General features: G+C 48.5%; 2 protein-coding genes and 1 long non-coding RNA gene across 12 annotated transcripts in view; 2 read left to right on the top strand and 1 right to left on the bottom strand.

Annotated features, from left to right (window-relative positions):
• The window catches only part of TTLL6 (tubulin tyrosine ligase like 6), a 59,320-nt gene extending 49,644 nt beyond the window's left edge, over positions 1 to 9,676 (bottom strand). For 3 of the 5 annotated variants that reach the window (XR_001896342.2, XM_017950537.2, XM_017950539.2), the window contains exon 1: positions 8,243 to 8,502. Coding sequence is in view for 2 of the 5 variants with exons in the window: in XM_017950537.2 (XP_017806026.2) it covers positions 8,243 to 8,345 (103 nt within the window). In the remaining 3 variants the exon portion in view is untranslated. Of the gene's footprint in view, positions 1 to 8,242; positions 8,503 to 9,569 lie in introns of those variants that run through there. The other 2 variants (XM_017950538.3, XM_003912688.4) reach the window with 2 other exon arrangements.
• On the top strand, positions 8,543 to 10,374 carry LOC103878755. Its single transcript, XR_004179444.1, has 2 exons — positions 8,543 to 8,699; positions 9,674 to 10,374. It is a non-coding gene; the product is annotated as an uncharacterized LOC103878755 (long non-coding RNA).
• Positions 10,375 to 16,689: 6,315 nt separating this feature from the next.
• Positions 16,690 to 17,597, top strand: part of CALCOCO2 (calcium binding and coiled-coil domain 2) — a 34,717-nt gene continuing 33,809 nt past the window's right edge. For 5 of the 6 annotated variants that reach the window (XR_002518078.1, XR_639071.2, XR_639072.2 and 2 more), the window contains exon 1: positions 16,690 to 16,802. The gene's annotated coding sequence lies outside the window, so the exon portion shown is untranslated. The remainder of the gene's footprint in view (positions 16,803 to 17,597) is intronic. The other variant, XM_003912689.3, reaches the window with a different exon arrangement.

Raw genomic sequence — 17,597 nt, 5'->3', positions numbered from 1 at the left:
GGTACCCGAGACAGGTGCAAGATGGCAAACAGTACTTGCCATGTGACCATTTTTGCATTGTCTTTGGCCTCCTTGCTTTCATTTCCCCCAAGCTTCTCTCCCTGTTTAATCTCCAAGGCTGAATCCTGTCTCTCCGAAGATCCTGAAAGAGAGTATCTCCTTCAAAGTTTGCCTACTGGGGACATGCATGCTGAATCTAGCTTGCAGAAATGTCTACTTCTGGGGCACAGTAGCTCATGCCTATAATCCTAACACTTTAGAAGGCCGAGATAAGGGAATCACCTGAGCCCAGGAGATTGAGGCTGCAGTGAGCTGTGATCATGCCACTGAACTCCAGCTGGGTGATGGCGAGACCCTGTCTCAAAAAACAATCAAACAAAAAAACCTATGTGTATATATAGTATATGTGTATATATATATAGAGAGAGTACATATATACACATATATAGTATGTATATATATATATAGTGTGTGTGTATGTGTGTGTGTATATATATAGTTGCCAACTACTAGAAAATGCAGATTTCCGTTTCTGTTGGAGAAGTGGGTCTCTATTCCTTCACGTCAGCAATCAACCAGAGCTCAGTAATGCCTCCTGTAGACACTTTCCAGTCTGCCCCAATGTCCAACACTCCTTTTTGTCTCCCTGACACAGGAGCCAACTAACAGTTATCCTTGTGCTATTATTTTTCCTTTTTTTTTTTTTTTTTTTGAGACAGAGTCTCACTCCATCACCCAGGCTGGAGTGCAGTGGCATCATCTTGGCTCACTGCAACCACTGCCTCCTGGGTTCAAGTGATTCTCTTGCCTCAGCCTCCTGAGTAGCTGGGATTACAAGTGCCTGCCACCATGCCTGGCTAATTTTTTTTTTTTTTTTTTTTTTTTTGAGACGGAGTCTCGCTCTGTCACCCAGGCTGGAGTGCAGTGGCCGGATCTCAGCTCACTGCAAGCTCCACCTCCCTGGTTTATGCCATTCTCCTGCCTCAGCCTCCCGAGTAGCTGGGACTACAGGCGCCCGCCACCTCGCCCGGCTTGCCTGGCTAATTTCTGTATTTTTAGTAGAGAACGGAGTTTTATCATACTGGTCAGGCTAGTCTAGAACTCTTGACCTCAGGTGATCCACCCACCTTGGCCACCTGAAGTGCTGGGATTACAGGTGTGAGCCACTGCGCCCAGCCTATTTTTCTTATAGCAGCATTGAGACATCTCTTTTTTAGAGACATGGTCTTGCGATGTTGCCCAGGCTGGTCTCAAACGCCTGTGCTCAAGAGATCCTCCTGCCTCAGCCTTGGAAGTAGCTGGGATTACAGCCATGAGCCACTGTACCCAGCTCAAGAGAGGTGACATTTTCTTAAACCCAGCCCACTTCTTTCATTTAAGCTACAGGCCTAACCCTATAGACACCTGAATTTATACCAGTTCTGCTCTAGTATCTCTGGCCTCCAAGCAGTTTCCAGTGAAAACAAAAGCTACTTCCACCAGGGCTGAGCAGAAAGCTTTTTTTTTTTTTTTTTTTTCCCCAGGAGAGTCTTGCTCTGTCACCCAGGCGAGTGCAGTGGCGTGATCCCGGCTCACTGCAACCTCCACCTCTCGGGTTCCAGTTATTCTCCTGCCTCAGCCTCCCAAATAGCTGGGATTACAGGCACCTGTCACCGTGCCGGCCTAATTATTTTTGCATTTTTAGTAGAGATGGGGTTTTGCGGCATGAGCCACCACGCCCAGCCAGAAAGCATTTTAATTCCCTGGTTTTCAGAACAAGAATTAAATCTGACCCAGGTGAAACTGGGACCCCTCTCAGACTTTTCAGATGTGGACTTTATTTGGTTCTACAGGACTTATCTTACCAGTCTTAGCAACCACTCCCTGCTCACCTGGTAGTTCCCACCTACTGCCCTGCTTACCAATTTTGTTGGTGCCAACACCAAAAGCAGTCTTACAGCTTTGAGGAATAAAAGGAGGAAAGGCAAAAGACATGGCCTAAGGAGTATACAAAGGAGTGAGAGAAGCTGCTGGTGGCATCCTGAAATATACATACATCATGGTGTAAGGGCCTCTGCTGTCAGCTATAGGTGACTAAGTCACTTATTAAGAGGCAGCTGCAGTGTAGTGGCTAAGAACTCAGATTTCAAAGTCTGTCCGTCTGGACTTAAATCCCAGCTCTGCCACGTCCTAGTTGTCTGACCTCAGGCAGCTTATTTAACCTCCTGCCTTAGTTTCCTCGTCTGTAAAGTGGCTTCTCCCAGTTATAGAGATTAAATGAGTTTACTCATTTGACTTAATGCAACACAAAGTTCTTAGAACAGTGCCTGGCACATAGTAGGTACTCACAAAGTGCTCTCTACCACTATCAGCTATGTAACCCTGGACTGTGAACTTCCTGGTGGAAGAGGCTGTGTCTCTGCATTCTCAGCTCCTAGCAGTGTCTAGAAAAGATACTGAAAATGAGATGTCCATATGTTCCTTGAATTAATGGGCTGGAAGAATGAATAAATGCATGAACTGATTAAGCTTCTCCAAGGTTCATTTTCCTTAGCTATATAATAGAAGTGTTGTTGTGAGCATTAGGTAAATAACATTTGTTATTTACATTGTTAAAGCATCAACCTTGGGTCCTTCTCATAGAGCTGGCACTTAAAATGCTTGTTTCATTCACTTGCAATAGACTACTGACAACCCACTTACCAAGTAGCAGGCATTACACTAAAGCATTTATACACATAATGTCTCATCCTCATAATATCCTATCATAGATACTCTTTCCTCTATTTACAGGTGAGAAGACTGACACAGAGAGGTTAAGGTAAGAGGCACAGCTGGGGTTGGGAGACATGTCCATCTGACCCCACAGCCTGTCTCTCCATGCTCCCCTCCCTGCCTTTTCCTCTCTGCTGGCCATCCATAAACGGTGTGACCATAAAGTAAAGTAACTGATCTTTTAACTCCCAAAAGCAATCTTAGTTTAGTCCCTTAAGAATTAGTTAGGGACAGGCACGGTGGCCCATGCCTGTAATCTCAGCACTTTGGGAGGCCAAGGTGGGCAGAGCACTTGAGCCCAGGGGTTTGACACCAGCCTGGACAACAGGGTGAAACCCAATCTCTACCAATCAATCAATCAATCAATAAGCCAGGTGTGGTGGTGTGTGCCTGTAGTCCCAGCTACTTAGGAGGCTGAGGTGGGAGGATCACTTCAGCCCAGGAGGCTGAGGTTGCAGCGAGTACAGATCACACCACTGCACTCTAGCCTGGAAGACAGAACTAGACCTTAAAAAAGAAAAAGAAAAAAAAAAATCAGTTGGTTCCATATAATTTTCCTTAAAGCCAACTGCTTCTAAATTCCCATCTCCAACAAGGGCTTGGATCTCTCCAGATTTGCCATAACCTGGTAACAGCTGTATTGTTTCTACTTGTATTTATTTTCACTCTCTTTCCCTTCTTTTCACCAATGTCCACATTGTACCAGGACTCTTATTAAGGGTGTAATTAGGGCCGGGCGCGGTGGCTCAAGCCTGTAATCCCAGCACTCTGGGAGGCCGAGACGGGCGGATCACAAGGTCAGGAGATCGAGACCATCCTGGCTAACATGGTGAAACCCCGTCTCTACTAAAAATACAAAAAAAATTAGCCAGGTGAGGTGGCGGGCGCCTGTAGTCCCAGCTACTCGGGAGGCTGAGCAGGAAGAATGAAGCGTGAACCGGGGAGGCGGGGGCTTGCAGTGGCTGAGATCTGGCCACACTCCAGCCTGGGCAACAGAGCCAGACTCCGTCTCAAAAAAAAAAAAAAAGGGTGTAATTAGAATATTTTCTAAACTTCTATGGAATTCCTGAATGTTAGAGCTGGAAGGAATCTTTTTTTTTTTTTTTTTGAAGAGTCTCAAGCTGTGGCCCAGGCACAGGCCGATCCGGCTTCCTCTATCCACCCTCAGGGTCTCCTGCCTCAGCCTCCCGGTAGCTGGGACTACAGGCGCCCGCCTGCGGCCGGCTAATTTTTTTGTATTTTTAGTAGAGACGGGGTTTCATTATGTTAGCCAGGATGGTCTCGATCTCCTGACCTCGTGATCCGCCCATCTCGGCCTCCCAAAGTGCTGGGATTACAGGCTTGAGCCACCGCGCCCGGCCAGAAGGAATCTTTTTAGAAGAGGTTTTGAACTCCCTGCCCTCTACCAGTCTGTGCTAGGGGAGGGGACTTGTACATAGCCAGAGAGCAAGTAATCAGAAGCACCATCAAAACCCCAGCTTCCTGGTCCCAAAGTCACCTTCCCATTATGCCGGGTTAGTGGACATGCAAAGTGGACTAAGTGCCTTAGAGAGTTTAATAAAGACTAAGGCTGGGTGCGGTGGCTCACACCTGTAATTCCAACACTTTGGGAGGCTGAGGTCCCTTGAGGTCAGGAGTTGGAGACCAAGCTGGCAAACATGGTGAAACCCCGTCTCTACTAACAATACAAAAATTAGCTGGGCATGGTGGCAGGCGCCTGTAATCCCAGCTATTCGGTAGGCTGAGGCAGGAGAATCACTTGAACCTGGGAGGCAGACGTTGCAGTGAGCCGAGATCGCATCACTGCACTCCAGCCTGGGCGACAGAGGGAGACACTGTCTCAAAAAAAAAAAGAGAAAAAAAGAAAAAAAAAAAAGACTAAGAGCTGTACTACCAATGTAACAAACACAGTAAATAGCAAAATAGCATCTTCAGTTTTTCTTTCTTTTTCTTTTTTTCTTTTTTTCTTTTTTTTTTTTGCGACGGGAGTCTCACTCTGTCACCCAGGCTGGAGTGCTGTGGCGCCATCTCTGCTCACTGCAAGCTCCGCCTCCCGGGTTCACGCCATTCTCCTGCCTCAGCCTCCTGAGTAGCTGGGACTACAGGCGCCTGCCACCGCGCCCGGCTAATTTCTTTTTGTATTTTTAGTAGAGACGGGGTTTCACTGTGTTAGCCAGGATGGTCTCGATCTCCTGACCTCGTGATTCGCCCGCCTCGGCCTCCCAAGATGCTTGGATTACAAGAGTGAGCCACCGCGCTCGGCCCATCTTCAGTTTTTCTTAATGACACAAGAAAGGGCATTGTGTCATTAAGGAAGGGTATCAGTTCACCTTTCCAAGTAGGATAGTTAAGACACTGAAAAAATTCTCATGTTTCCTTCCATTTTAGTACAGAGTTTGATCTTGAGATCTTCCAAACCAGAGGCTGACAACCAGATCCTGGTTAGACAGCATGAAAATGTCCTACATTGGCCACCAGGGGGAGGGAATAAGCAGTGGGAAGGGTTCACTGGGACGGGTCCATTGATGGTTATTTGGAAAAAACTCAGAGGAGGGTCCCTGTCTCATTTCCACTTCTGAAGGACTATACTTGTTGACTACTCTCCTTTCCCCTGGAGGTGTTGCAGAGGGTGGAAAACGTTTAGTGCTTTCTTTTTTCTTCCTTTCTTTTTTTTTTTTTTTTTTTTTTGAGACGGAGTTTCAAAAAAACTGCAGCCTATTGCCCAGGCTGGAGTGCAATGGTGCGATCTCGGCTCACCGCAACTTCTGCCTCCCGGATTCAAGTGATTCTCCTGCCTCAGCCTCCCAAGTAGCTGGGACTACAGGCATGCGCCACCATGTCCAGCTAATTTTTGTGTTTTTAGTAGAGACAGGGTTTCACCATGTTGGTCAGGCTGGTCTCAAATTCCTGACCTCAGGTGATCGGCCCACCTCGGCCTCCCAAAGTGCTAGGATTACAAGCCTGAGCCACCGCACCCCGCGGTTTAGTGCTTTCTTTTGCAAAACTGAATGAACACAGGTATCCTATAAATGATACAAAACAATAATTTGGTGGTTGATTAAGAGAACCATTGGAGAACATATTTCAAGTTGTAGCCAAGTTTTTTCATCTCTGACCTTCACCACCTGGACTTTTTTTTCTAGTCTATAGGAATATACAGAGCGCTGAAGGGTTCGCCTATTGTGTCTGTCTGTGAAGTCCCTCTCTTTCCCCAGATAATAGGTTTTCCCGGCCGGGCGCGGTGGCTCAAGCCTGTAATCCCAGCACTTTGGGAGGCCGAGGCGGGTGGATCACGAGGTCAGGAGATCGAGACCATCCTGGCTAACATGGTGAAACCCCGTCTCTACTAAAAATACAAAAAACTAGCCGGGCGTGGTGGCGGGCGACTGTAGTCCCAGCTACTCGGAGGCTGAGGCAGGAGAATGGCGTGAACCTGGGAGGCGGAGCTTGCAGTGAGCCGAGATCGCGCCACTGCACTCCAGCCTGGGTGACACAGCGCGAGACTCCGTCTCAAAAAAAAAAATAGGTTTTCCCTCACATACCTCCTTTTCATCTTTTGGTCCTCATTTCCCTACTCGAAGCATCCCTCTGAAGGCCTCCAGTGGCTAGCTCTTGGAAAATGTCAAAGTGGATGGGGGAAGAAAAGACGTGGAGGTAAGACCTCTGGATCTTGCTTTCAGCTTTGCCCCTCCAATTCAGTATGTCATAAAAATCCGAGCAATTATTTCCTCTCCCATTCCCTATCTTCTCTATAATTACAGGACCACTAGGAGGATAAAAGCTTCACATCTAGAAAAGCGCTTTGGGCTTTGATTCAGACAGGATAAAATAAGATGTTTTTTGTGGTCTTTTGACTTTTCATTTTAGTCACCCTTTGAATTTCAGCCCAGGGCCTGAAAGGGTCCTAAGCAAAATACGGACTAACAAGGGAGGGATGGGGCACCCAGTTGCTCAAGGGCTTTGCCAATAAGAAGAGTTGAGAATGACAGGTCACATGTAGTGGGAACAATAAGAATCTTGCTGACTTATATGCTATCTTTTATTCTGCTAGAAACTGAGAAATTCTGCAAGATTGGAAGATGCAATATTCAGATCAGGCTCATGCCCAATAATTTTCTCCACAATATTCAGGGCATTGCTAGCAAAGACAGATGGATCTGGATCCAAATCCCAGCTCTACTAGTTTCTAGAACGCGTGACCATGGGTGAGTAACTTAGCCTCGCTGTACTTCAGCTTCTGTATAAGTAAAATAGCGATAATAATATTTATTTTAGGCCCGGCGCGGTGGCTCAAGCCCGTAATCCCAGCACTTTGGGAGGCTGAGACGGGCGGATCACGAGGTCAGGAGATCAAGACCATCCTGGCTAACACGGTGAAACCCCGTCTCTACTGAAAAAAAAATACAAAAAACTAGCCGGGCGAGGTGGCAGGCGCCTGTAGTCCCAGCTACTGGAAAGGCTGAGGCAGGAGAATGGCGTAAACCCAGGAGGCGGAGCTTGCAGTGAGCTGAGATCTGGCCACTGCACTCCAGCCCGGGCGACAGAGCGAGACTCCGTCTCAAAAAAAAAAAAAAAAAATTCATTTTATGGAGTCGTTTTAAAGATTAAATGAGTTAATATTTCTAATATCCTTAAAGCAGTGCTTGGTTCAAAATAAAGGCTATATTGTAAAATGAAAATATAAGCCAGGCGTGGTGGCTCATGCCTGTAATTCCAGCACTTTGGGAAGCCAAAGTGGGAGGATCACTTGAGCTCAGGAGTTCGAGACCAGGCTGGGCAATAAAGTGAGACCCCCCCCCATCTCTTAAAACAAATAAACAAAAAAGAAAATACAGTAATAAGATTGGCATAAATATTAAATATTTTTTGGAGTGCCTCACACATACTGGTGCTTTTAAAAACATTAGCTCCCTTCCCACTTCATCCCCCATGTGATATTTTTCCTAGAGTTCAAATCATAAAGGAGAACCTTCTGCAAAATCAGAAGAGTACTCTTTCAGGAGGGGTGAGAAATAACAACTGGAAATGAAAGAACACCAGGCCGGAAGGGGGTAGGGGCATCAGCAGAGGACTATGCCAGCCATGAAAAATGGAAAGAGTCTTTCTGGATGGTTTCTCCAGACAAAGGAAGAACAGTGATGAAGAAAATGACCCAATGATGGGGATGAAGGGGGTGAAGAGAGTTGTGTGAGTCCCAGGGATCGCTGGTGTCTAAGGGACAGCTCCTTGGTGGACTGTGGCTTAGGAAATTGGGGGAGGGCAGGAAATGAACGTTAGTAAGAGGGACTGAAAAGGGGGGAGCCCCGGAGCCGAGGAACCGTGAGGGTGAGTGCCTGGCGCCGTGGAACGCCACTAGGGAGGGCAGCGGGTTACCCTGGGGACCTGGGTCCCATGTAGGTTTAAGGAGACGTGTCTAGCGAGGTTTTCAGGGGACAGGCACCAGGAGGCTGCGGTCTGGAGCCAGCACCGGGCTTTGGGGCTCTCTTACCAGCGATTCCCACTCCCCCGTCTCGCCCCGCTGGGCTGCTAGTCCAGCTTGCAACCACACCTGCCGGCCCCCTCCTCGAAGGATGAAGGAGTAACGCTCCCATTGGCTGCCAGACAGCCCCAACCCCAACCCGCGCTCGCCCTAACTTTGGGTCTACCCGGCCCTCATATTTGCATACGGGGCCTTCTAGGCCTTCGATTGGCCCCTGCAGTAGCTGCCATGCCCCCTCCCTCCCGAATCCAATTAACCGCCCAGGCGGTAGGGGAGGGGCGCGCCGACGGTTGTCCCGGGAGACGCGCGGGACGCGCGCACAGCGCACGCGGGCGCCAGGGGCTGGACCGCCGGTCGCCCCCGCCGTCCTACCCGTGCCCAGCGAGCGAAGCCGCAGCCCCAGCCCACCCGCGCCAGTGCCGTCGGGCGTCTTGCGCGGGCGCGGCCGGAACGTCTGGCTCCAGAGGTCCTGCTGCGCTGGGCTGCGGTGAGGGAGGGGGGCACTTTGAATTTAGGCCTTCAGGAGAGGGCAAACCTGAAGCAGGAGGCCATGTGGGAAAACTTTGGTTGGAGACTTAAATCAGCATCTCAGACAAATTAGTGCCAGTGTGACCTTGGGCAGGCCACATTACCTCTGTGAGACTTGGCTTCTTCAACAGGAAAATGCGCATTGCAAACCTGTCATGACCGCTCAGGTGTATTGAATCCTGACCTCACCTCCAGAGGGTGGGGGGTCATGGCCTCCAGTGAACTGATCAGTAAGAAAGGGCCGCCTAGACCGACTGAAGAGTCAGTGAGACTTAAGGAGTCAGGGGTCTGGGCTTCTCAGAGCAACCATTTGGTCCTCAGGTGGAGAATCTGTAGTAGTGACTGGATTCAAATCATTGTAGACGGCCGGGCGCGGTGGCTCACGCCTGTAATCCCAGCACTTTGAGAGGCCTACTGGTGGATCGCTTGAGCTCAGGAGTTCAAGACCAGCTAGGCGACATGGCGAAACCCCCTCTCTACTAAAAATACAAAAATTAACCGGGCGCGGTGCGCGCGCCTGTGGTCCCAGCTATCTGGAGGCTGAGGCGGGAGAATAGTTTGAACACGGGAGGCAGAGGTTGCATTAAGCTGAGATCGTGCCACTGCACTCCAGCCTGGGCAACAGAGGGAAACTCTGTCTCAAATAAATAAGTAACCATTGTTCATTTGGGCCTGGGGTGGTAACCTAAATTCCTCCCAACACAGATCCCCTTCATCTGCTGATGTGCACAGGCAGAACACCAGAGGCAAGGGTGTAGCTCAGCCCCAAGCTGACCCTGGAAGCCTACTACGTGGTGCTTACAGTTACCCCGGAGTGAAGAGAGGGCCCAAGGTGGAACCAGTGGCCCATCTGCCGCTCTTTCAGAAACCCCTCTGCCATTCAGTCAGCCCTCTTCTCTTTTCCCTCCGCAGGTGGGCCCCGTGCTGTGGTGCCCCTCCCCCCGTGCCCTAAGGGGCCAGGTGACCATCATCAACTGGTCACCCAGCAGATGCTTCCCTAAGACCAACTGTCCCAGCCCTGTTCCCCTCCCCCATCCCACTGTTTTCTTTCCCCAGCGTCCTACCAATCTGTTCTGCCTAGCTCCTGTTTGGTCTCCGGTCCCTCAGGAGTGATATTGTGATGGAAATGAGGGAGAGGATGCAGGAGAGAGCAGCAAAGATTTACGGCTTTCAGAGGGTTTCCATTAAAATCCCTGACAACCGGTTATTTATGAGAGGATGCAACGGGAGCTCATAGGTCAGAGCCTGGCACTACTGTCCTTTCGTGGCTGATGACAGGAGCAAACACAGGGTGAACAGTGGAGCTGCCCTCACCGTACAGCAAAGAAAGCTTCAACCCAGTGACAGCCAGGAAAGCAGAGAATATCAGTGATTTGTGCCTGGCAAACCCTAAACAGACAAATCCACAGGGTAAATACTGAGGAACTTACTGGGCATGAAAAACTGAACCAGAATGATGGAGGCTCCTAATTGTCAAAAAATTTGGACCATGTCCTAGGAGCTCTCAGAGGCAAGAGTGTGTGGAAAAATCCAGGTGCAACCCTGTTGTTTTCACCGTTGTTTTGTTCCTAAGGCACCCACCTGACTAAATAAATGGTAAAACAACAGTAAAACGTCTGAAAGGTTGTTTGCTCTGCACTTCACACACAGCCTTTTCTCAGTTTGGGGTTCTTCCTTTAAGTAGTTAATGAAACAAAGACAGATCCTGCTTCTGCTCACTGAACCAAGGTCCCTCCTAGAAGCCCTTTCTTCCTATGCCAGTCAAAATTATTATTATTATTATTATTATTATTATTTTTTGAGATGGAGTCTTGCTCTGTTGCCCAGGCTGGAGTTCAGTGGTGCGATCTCAGCTCACTGCAACCTCTGCATCCTGGGTTCAAGCAATTCTCCTGCCTCAGCCTCCCGAGTAGCTGGAATTAGACACCTGCCACCACGCCCGGCTAATTTTTGTATTTTTAGTAGAGACGGGATTTCACCATGTTGGCCAGGCTGGTCTCAAACTCTTGACCTTGTGATCTGCCCTCCTCAGTCTCCCAAAGTGGTGGGATTACAGGCGTGAGCCACTGTGCCTGGCCAAAATAATTTTATTTTGGGTTTTTTTGAGATGGAAAAAAACTTGCTCTGTCGCCCAGGCTAGAGTACAGTGGCATGGTCATGACTCATTGAAGCCTCAAACTCCTGGGCTCAAGCAATCCTCCTGAGTAGCTAGGATTACAGGCTAGGATTACCACCATGCCTGGCTAATTTTTTAAAAAACAATTTTGCAGAGACAGGATCTTCGTTTGTTGCCTCTCAAAAGGTTGGGATCACAGGTGTGAGCCACCGTGCCCAGCCAAAATAAAGTCTTGATATGTGTACCAGGAATGAGATAAGGAGTGGGAATGAGGCAAGGATGCTTAGGTAAAATTTTGCATACCCCAGATTTGTTTTGCTTTAAGTCTGCAGTGCATGAGAGAATGTCGTAGAAGTGTGTATAATCACAGGATCGGGCTTCTTTTAAATCAGAAGAGTTATTGGAGACCTCCATGGCATTTGTCCTGTTTTCAGATGAGGAAGCTGAGGCCCAGGAAAGTGAGATGGCTTGCTTAAGGCTTGCAGTAGGGTCATAGAGTCCACTACCCCATCCTCCATACACTCCATTATTAGTGAAATAGAAATAGCAATAGAAACTGCTGCCAAGCACCTCTTCTGAATCCTCTCCATTTTGATTTGTAACTGTATCTGATGGGGCTGAAAGAGCCCCTGGACAGAGGACTGCCCACCCATGAGCAATGGAGCTTCCAGGTTTCTGGGTTTTTTTTGTTTTTGCTTTTGTTTTTTTGAGATGGAGTCTTGCCCTGTCACCCAGGCTGGAGTGCAGTGGCACAATCTCGGCTCTCTGCAACCTCCACCTCCCGGGTTCAAACGATTCTCCTACCTCAGCCTCCTGAGCCTCCCAAGTAGCTGGGACTACAGGCACCTGCCATCACGCCTGGCTAATTTTTGTATTTTTGGTACAGACGGGATTCGCCATGTAGGTGCCTCAGCCTCCCAAGTGCTAGAGTTATAGGCGTGAGCCACCGCACCCAGCTAATTTTTTTGTATTTTTAGTAGAGATGGTGGTTTCGCCTTGTAGGCCAGGCTGGTCTCTAACTCCTGACCTCAGGTGATCTGCCCACCTCAGCCTGCCAAAGTGCTGGGATTACAGGCAGGTTTCTGTTTTTATTTTGCCTTTCTTCTTCATCCTCCTCCACCTTCTGGGAAAACAAACTTCCCTGTTCATAGATTTTTTTTTTTTCTTTTTGCCCTGTAAGGAAACAACATGGCTGTGTTTAAAGCATCCTTGTCTTGGTATAGATGGCCTTCAGACAAGTTCCATAGAAAGTGCCCCGATTAGCTGGGCGCAGTGGCTATGCCTGTAATCCCAGCACTTTGGGAGGCCGAGGGGGGCGGATTACTTTAGGTCAGGAGTTTGAGACCAGCTTGGCCAACATGGTGAAACCTCATCTCTACTAAAAATACAAAATTTAGCCTGGCATGGTGGCAGGCGCTTGTTAATCCCAAGTACTCAGGAGGCTGAGGCAGGAGAATCGCTTGAACCTGGGAGGCACAGGTTGGCAGTGAGCCGAGATCTTGCCACTGCGCTCCAGGCTGAACGACAGAGCGAGACTCCATCTCAAAAAAAAAAAAAAAAAAAATTTGTTTGGGCACCGTGGCTCATGCCTGTAATCCCAGCACTTTGGGAGGTCAAGGCGAGCAGAGTGCTTGTGTCCAGGAGTTCAAGACCAGCCTGGACAATATGGAGAAACCTCATCTGTGCTAAAAATACAAAAATCAGCTGGGTGTGGTGGTGCACACCTGGAGCCCCAGCTACTTGGAGGCTGAGGGAGGAGGATCGCTTGAGTCTGGGAGGTAGAGTCTGCAGTGAGCCGAGATCACGCCACTGCACTCCAGCTTGGGTGACAGAGTGAGACCCCAGATCAAAAAAATAAAATTGGGCCCGGTGCGGTGGCTCACACCTATAATCCCAGCACTTTGGGAAGCCGAGGCAGGCGGATCACTTGAGGACAGGAGTTTAAGACCAGCCTGGCCAACATGTTGAAACCCATCTCTACTAAATATACAAAAATTAGCTGGGTGTGATGTCGGGCACCTGTAATCCTAGCTACTTCGAGAGGCTGAGGCAAGAGAATTACCTGAACCCAGGAGATAGAGGTTGCAATGAGCCAAGACAGTGCCATTGCACTCCAGCGTGGGCAAAAAGAACAAAACTCCGTCTCAAAAAAAAAAATTTTTTTTTAATAAACAGCTTAAATATTCAATTGTTAGAAAATGGTGAAGTAAATTACAGTAGAATCACTTATTATAGCAAAAAAGAAACTAACACATACGAAGTTTTTTACTTTCTCGGTGCAATGAAACTTCGTATGTGTTTTTTTTTTTTGAGATGGATTCTCACTCTGTCACCCAGGCTAGAGTGCAGTGGCACGATCCTGGCTCACTGCAACCTCTGCCTCCCAGGTTCAAGTGATTCTTGTGCCTCAGCCTCCCGAGTAACTGCGACTACAGGCGTGTGCCACCAACGCTCAGCTAATTTTTTGTATTTTTAGTAGAGACAGGGTTTCACCATGTTAGCCAGGATGGTCTCGATCTCCTGACCTTGTGATCCTCCCACTTTGGACTCCAAAAGTGCTGGGATAACAGGCGTGAGCCACCAGGGCCAGCCAGTTGTTTCTTGATCATATGCTAAACAAGAGGTGGATAATTCATGAGTTTTCTGGGAAAGGGGTGGGAAATTCCTGGAACTGAGAGTTCTTCCCCTTTATAGACCATATAGGGTAACATCCTGACATTGCCATGGCATTTGTAAACTGTCATAGCGCTGGCAGGAATGTCTTTTAGCATGCTAATTAATTATAATTAAAATATAATGATCTGTGAGGATGACCAGAGGTCACTTTCATCAACATCTTGATTTTGGTAGGTTTTGGCTGGCTTCTTTACTGCAACCTGTTTTATTAGCAAGGTCTTTATGACCTGTATCTTGTTCCAACCTCCTATCTCATCCTGCGACTAAGAATACCTAACCTCCTGGGAATGCAGCCCAGTAGGTCTCAGCTTTATTTTAGCCAGCTCCTATTCAAGATGGAGTCACTCTGGTTCAAACACCTCTGACACTGTCTCTTTAAAAAAAAAAAAAAAAAGTGAAGAGTACAGTACTGGAGTCAGAATGCTTTGCTCAAATTCTTCTGATGGCACTTATTAGCTATGTGAGTGTGGGAAAATAATGTTATGTCTCTAAGCCTCACTTTTCTCATCTATAAAATGCGAATAATAAAAATGCTTCCCTTAGAAGAATGAAATGAGATAATCTACTGTGTCATACACAGAGTAACCACATACCCCCTCAATCTTTTTCTTTTGTCCTGAGATTTAGCAGTTGAAGATAGAAGTGAAAGATTTTCTCTGTAGGTCTGAATATAAATTCAATCTATTCCTTCAATATCCAGCTATAAAGGGGTGCAGCTGCAGCCCTCCCTTGACATTTCTATTAGAAATAAATCAGATTAAGACCTGGCTCAGTTGTTCACGCCTATAATCCCAGCACTTTGGGAGGCCGAGATGGGCAGATTACTTAAGGTCAGGAGTTTGAGACCAGCCTGGCCAACATGGTGAAACCCCGTCTCTACTAAAAATACAAAAATTATCTGGGCATGGTGGCACACACCTGTAATCCCAGCTACTGGGGAGGCTGAGACAGGAGAATCACTTGAGCCCAGGAGGTGGAGTTTGCAGTGAGCTGAGATCACACCACTGCACTCCAGCCTGGGTGACAGAGCAAGATTCTATCTCAATAAATAAATAACTACGTAAATACATAAATCAGACTAGCCTGGGCATGGTGGTTTATGCCTATAGTCCCAGCACTTTGGGAAGCTGAGGCAGGAGGATCACTTGAGCCCAAGAGTTCGAGACCACCCTGGGCAACACAGTGAGACCCCATCTCTACTTAAAAAAAAAAAAAAAAGACCAGGTGCGGTGGCTTATACCTGTAATACCAGCACTTTGGGATGCCAAGGCGGGCAGATCACCTGAGGTCAGGAGTTCAAGACCAGCCTCAGCCTGGCCAACATGGTGAAACCCCGTCTCTACTAAAAATGCAAAAATTAGCCATGGTGGCGGGCACCTGTAGTCCCAGCTACTCAGGAGACTGAGGCAGGAGAATCGTTTGAACCCAGTAGGTGGAGGTTGCAGTGAGCCCAGATCATGCCACTGCACTCCAGCCTGGGCAACAGGGCGAGACTCTGTGCAGGAAAAAAAAAAAAAAGGAAGGAATGTTCATTTCCCCCTGCCTGAAATCTAAAACTGCTTCACAGAGGCATAAATTTTCTGGTCAGATGGCACAGAAAAATTTCTTTCCACATTTAAACAGTGGAAGAAGGGGCACTTCCGAATTTAATCTTTCATAGACAGCATATACAGTGTTTAACATCTTCTGGATGTTAAAGAAAAAAATATTCTGACACTTGTTAAAATGGCAAGGAAGAATTTATTCAGTACCAACGGGGAGATTATGCTGTACTCTGAATACAATAAAGACAAGTGGGATTATAGCCAACTAGCAGAGTGAGGGGTCACTGCATGGAAAATTACTAAAGGAGATTCTTGTTAAACCGACTTAACAAGACTCTTGTCGAAGGCAGGTCAGGGTGATTAGATATTAAGGATGGGGGATTCTCTTTAAATTGACTTAGCAGAATTCTTTTCTTACTGAGTTTATTCTTTATTTGGGGGGCGGGGAGGGTCTCGCTCTGTCTCCCAGACTGGAGTGCAGTGGTGTGATCATTGCTTACTGCAGCCTCCACCTCCTGGGCTCAAGCGATCCTACCACTTCAGCCTCCTGAGTAGCTGGGACTACAGGGGAGCACCGCCACGCCCGGCTAATTTTTTGATTTTTTGTAGAGATAGGGTCTCCCCATCTTGTCCAGGCTGATCTGAAACTTCTGGGCTCAAGAGATCTCCCACCTCGGCCACCCAAAGTGTTGGGATTACAGGCGTGAGCTACTGTGCCTGGCCATGAGTTTATTCTCTTTTTTTCTTTTTTTTTGAGACGGAGTTCAAGGTCAGCCTGGCCAACATGGTGAAACCCCTTCTCTACTAAAAATACAAAAAAATGAGCCGGGCATGGTGGCGGGCGCCTGTAATCCCAGCTACAGGGGACGCTGAGGCACGAAAATAGCTTGAACTCAGGGGAGGCAGAGGTTGCACTCAGCCGAGATCGCCCCGCTGCACTCCAGCCTGGGCAACAGAGTGAGACCCTGTCTCAAAAAAAAAATAAAGCAAAAAAAAAATAAAGACTCTTAGTGAAGTAGTGTTAAGTGGAGCCAGGAGAAAAATGAAGATGACCTCTTAATGGCCCTTCAAATGTATAAAGCTTTCTCGTTCAGGGATGAAAGACATAAAGGTGTAGCCTGGGCGCGATGACTCAGGTCTGTAATCCCAACACTTTGGGAGGCCGAGGCGGTTGGATCTCTTGAGCCCAAGAGTTCAAGACCAGCCTAGGCAACATGGCAAAACCCAATCTCTACTAAAAATACAAAAATTAGCCTGGCGTGCTGGCGGAGCTCTACGGGTACCATGGTTGTCCCAGCTACTCAGGAGGCTGAAGTGGGAGGATCACCTGAGCCTGGGAGGTCGGGGCTACAGTGAGCAGTGTTCGCACCACTGCACTCCAGCCTGGACGACAGAAAAAGAAAAAAGAAATAAAGGTATAAAAGAAAAAAAAAAGTAAACAGCTTCTTCCAGGGGATGAAGTAGGTTTCTTTGGGTGAGATCACTGCTTAGGACTTAGGAGAGCTATCAAGGGCAGAGTTCCACTCCTGGGGCCCGGTCGCCTGAGCACTACAAGTCCCAGCAAGCGCCGCGCGGGGGCGGGGCTTGCTGACCGTTGTGACGTGTGGGCGGGGCCAGGCGGGACGGGCTCTCCCTCGGGTGCTTAGCCCCGCCCCCGTCCCACTCTTCCCTGTTGCTGTCGCCCCGCCGCTGGCTGCTGTCCCTGGTGAGTGCCTCAAGTGGAAAGGGGCAGTTAGGCCCTCGGGGTGCCCACATTCAGACTTGCAGTCCTGAGAAGGGGCCACGGAGGGTAGAGATGTGGCCGGTTTCGGTTCTCACCGCAGTTCACCCTCTGGGTTGATAGTGGGAGTGGTGTCCTGAAGGCCCTGGAGCCCCTCCCTCGGTCCGGGAGGGTTGCGGGGCAGTTTTGTCGTGCGGAGGGCAGCGCTGCAGTGCTGTGTGGCTGGGTGGGAGGCTCCTCGGGCAGAAGAGACACCCGTGGCGGCGGCTGCCGCCCCACGGGTCGTGGCGTCCCGTCCCCTCCCGCGGGCCCAAGCTGTGGTGGTTCCGTAATCCCTCGCCTGGATGTCATCGCCGTTGGCATCGAGGCGGAGGTGGGGCCTTGCTGCGTCACCCTGAGCAGGTTACTTTCTCTTTGGGCCTCAGTGTCCCCCTTTACGAGTAGGTTTGATCCCTGAAGCGCCTTGCCTTTTGCATGCTGCAACTGTCGGAAAAGGCGTTCTAGGCAGGAGGAGAGAAGTTGTCGTGACCTGCCTCTTTACTGTTAATCCATTGGCCCACCACCACTGACCCAGCTTAGTTTGGGAGCTAATGTTCCCACTTGTATATTATTTCAACCCCACTGGACGTGTTAACTCTTTTCTATCACTTGGATTCTTGCTTCAGATGCAAGCCAACAAGTGGCCATGAGCTGAGTAAAATATGGATAATATAACTAATTCTATTATTGGAAACCTCCATTGCAAGTAAAGGACTTTATGTGGTAGGTCTTTGTAGCTTG

The sequence above is a fragment of the Papio anubis genome, chromosome 17 (genome assembly GCF_008728515.1).
Source record: "Papio anubis isolate 15944 chromosome 17, Panubis1.0, whole genome shotgun sequence".
In the NCBI taxonomy this organism is placed as follows: domain Eukaryota; kingdom Metazoa; phylum Chordata; class Mammalia; order Primates; family Cercopithecidae; genus Papio; species Papio anubis.
This window is presented reverse-complemented; position numbering and strand designations above follow the sequence as displayed.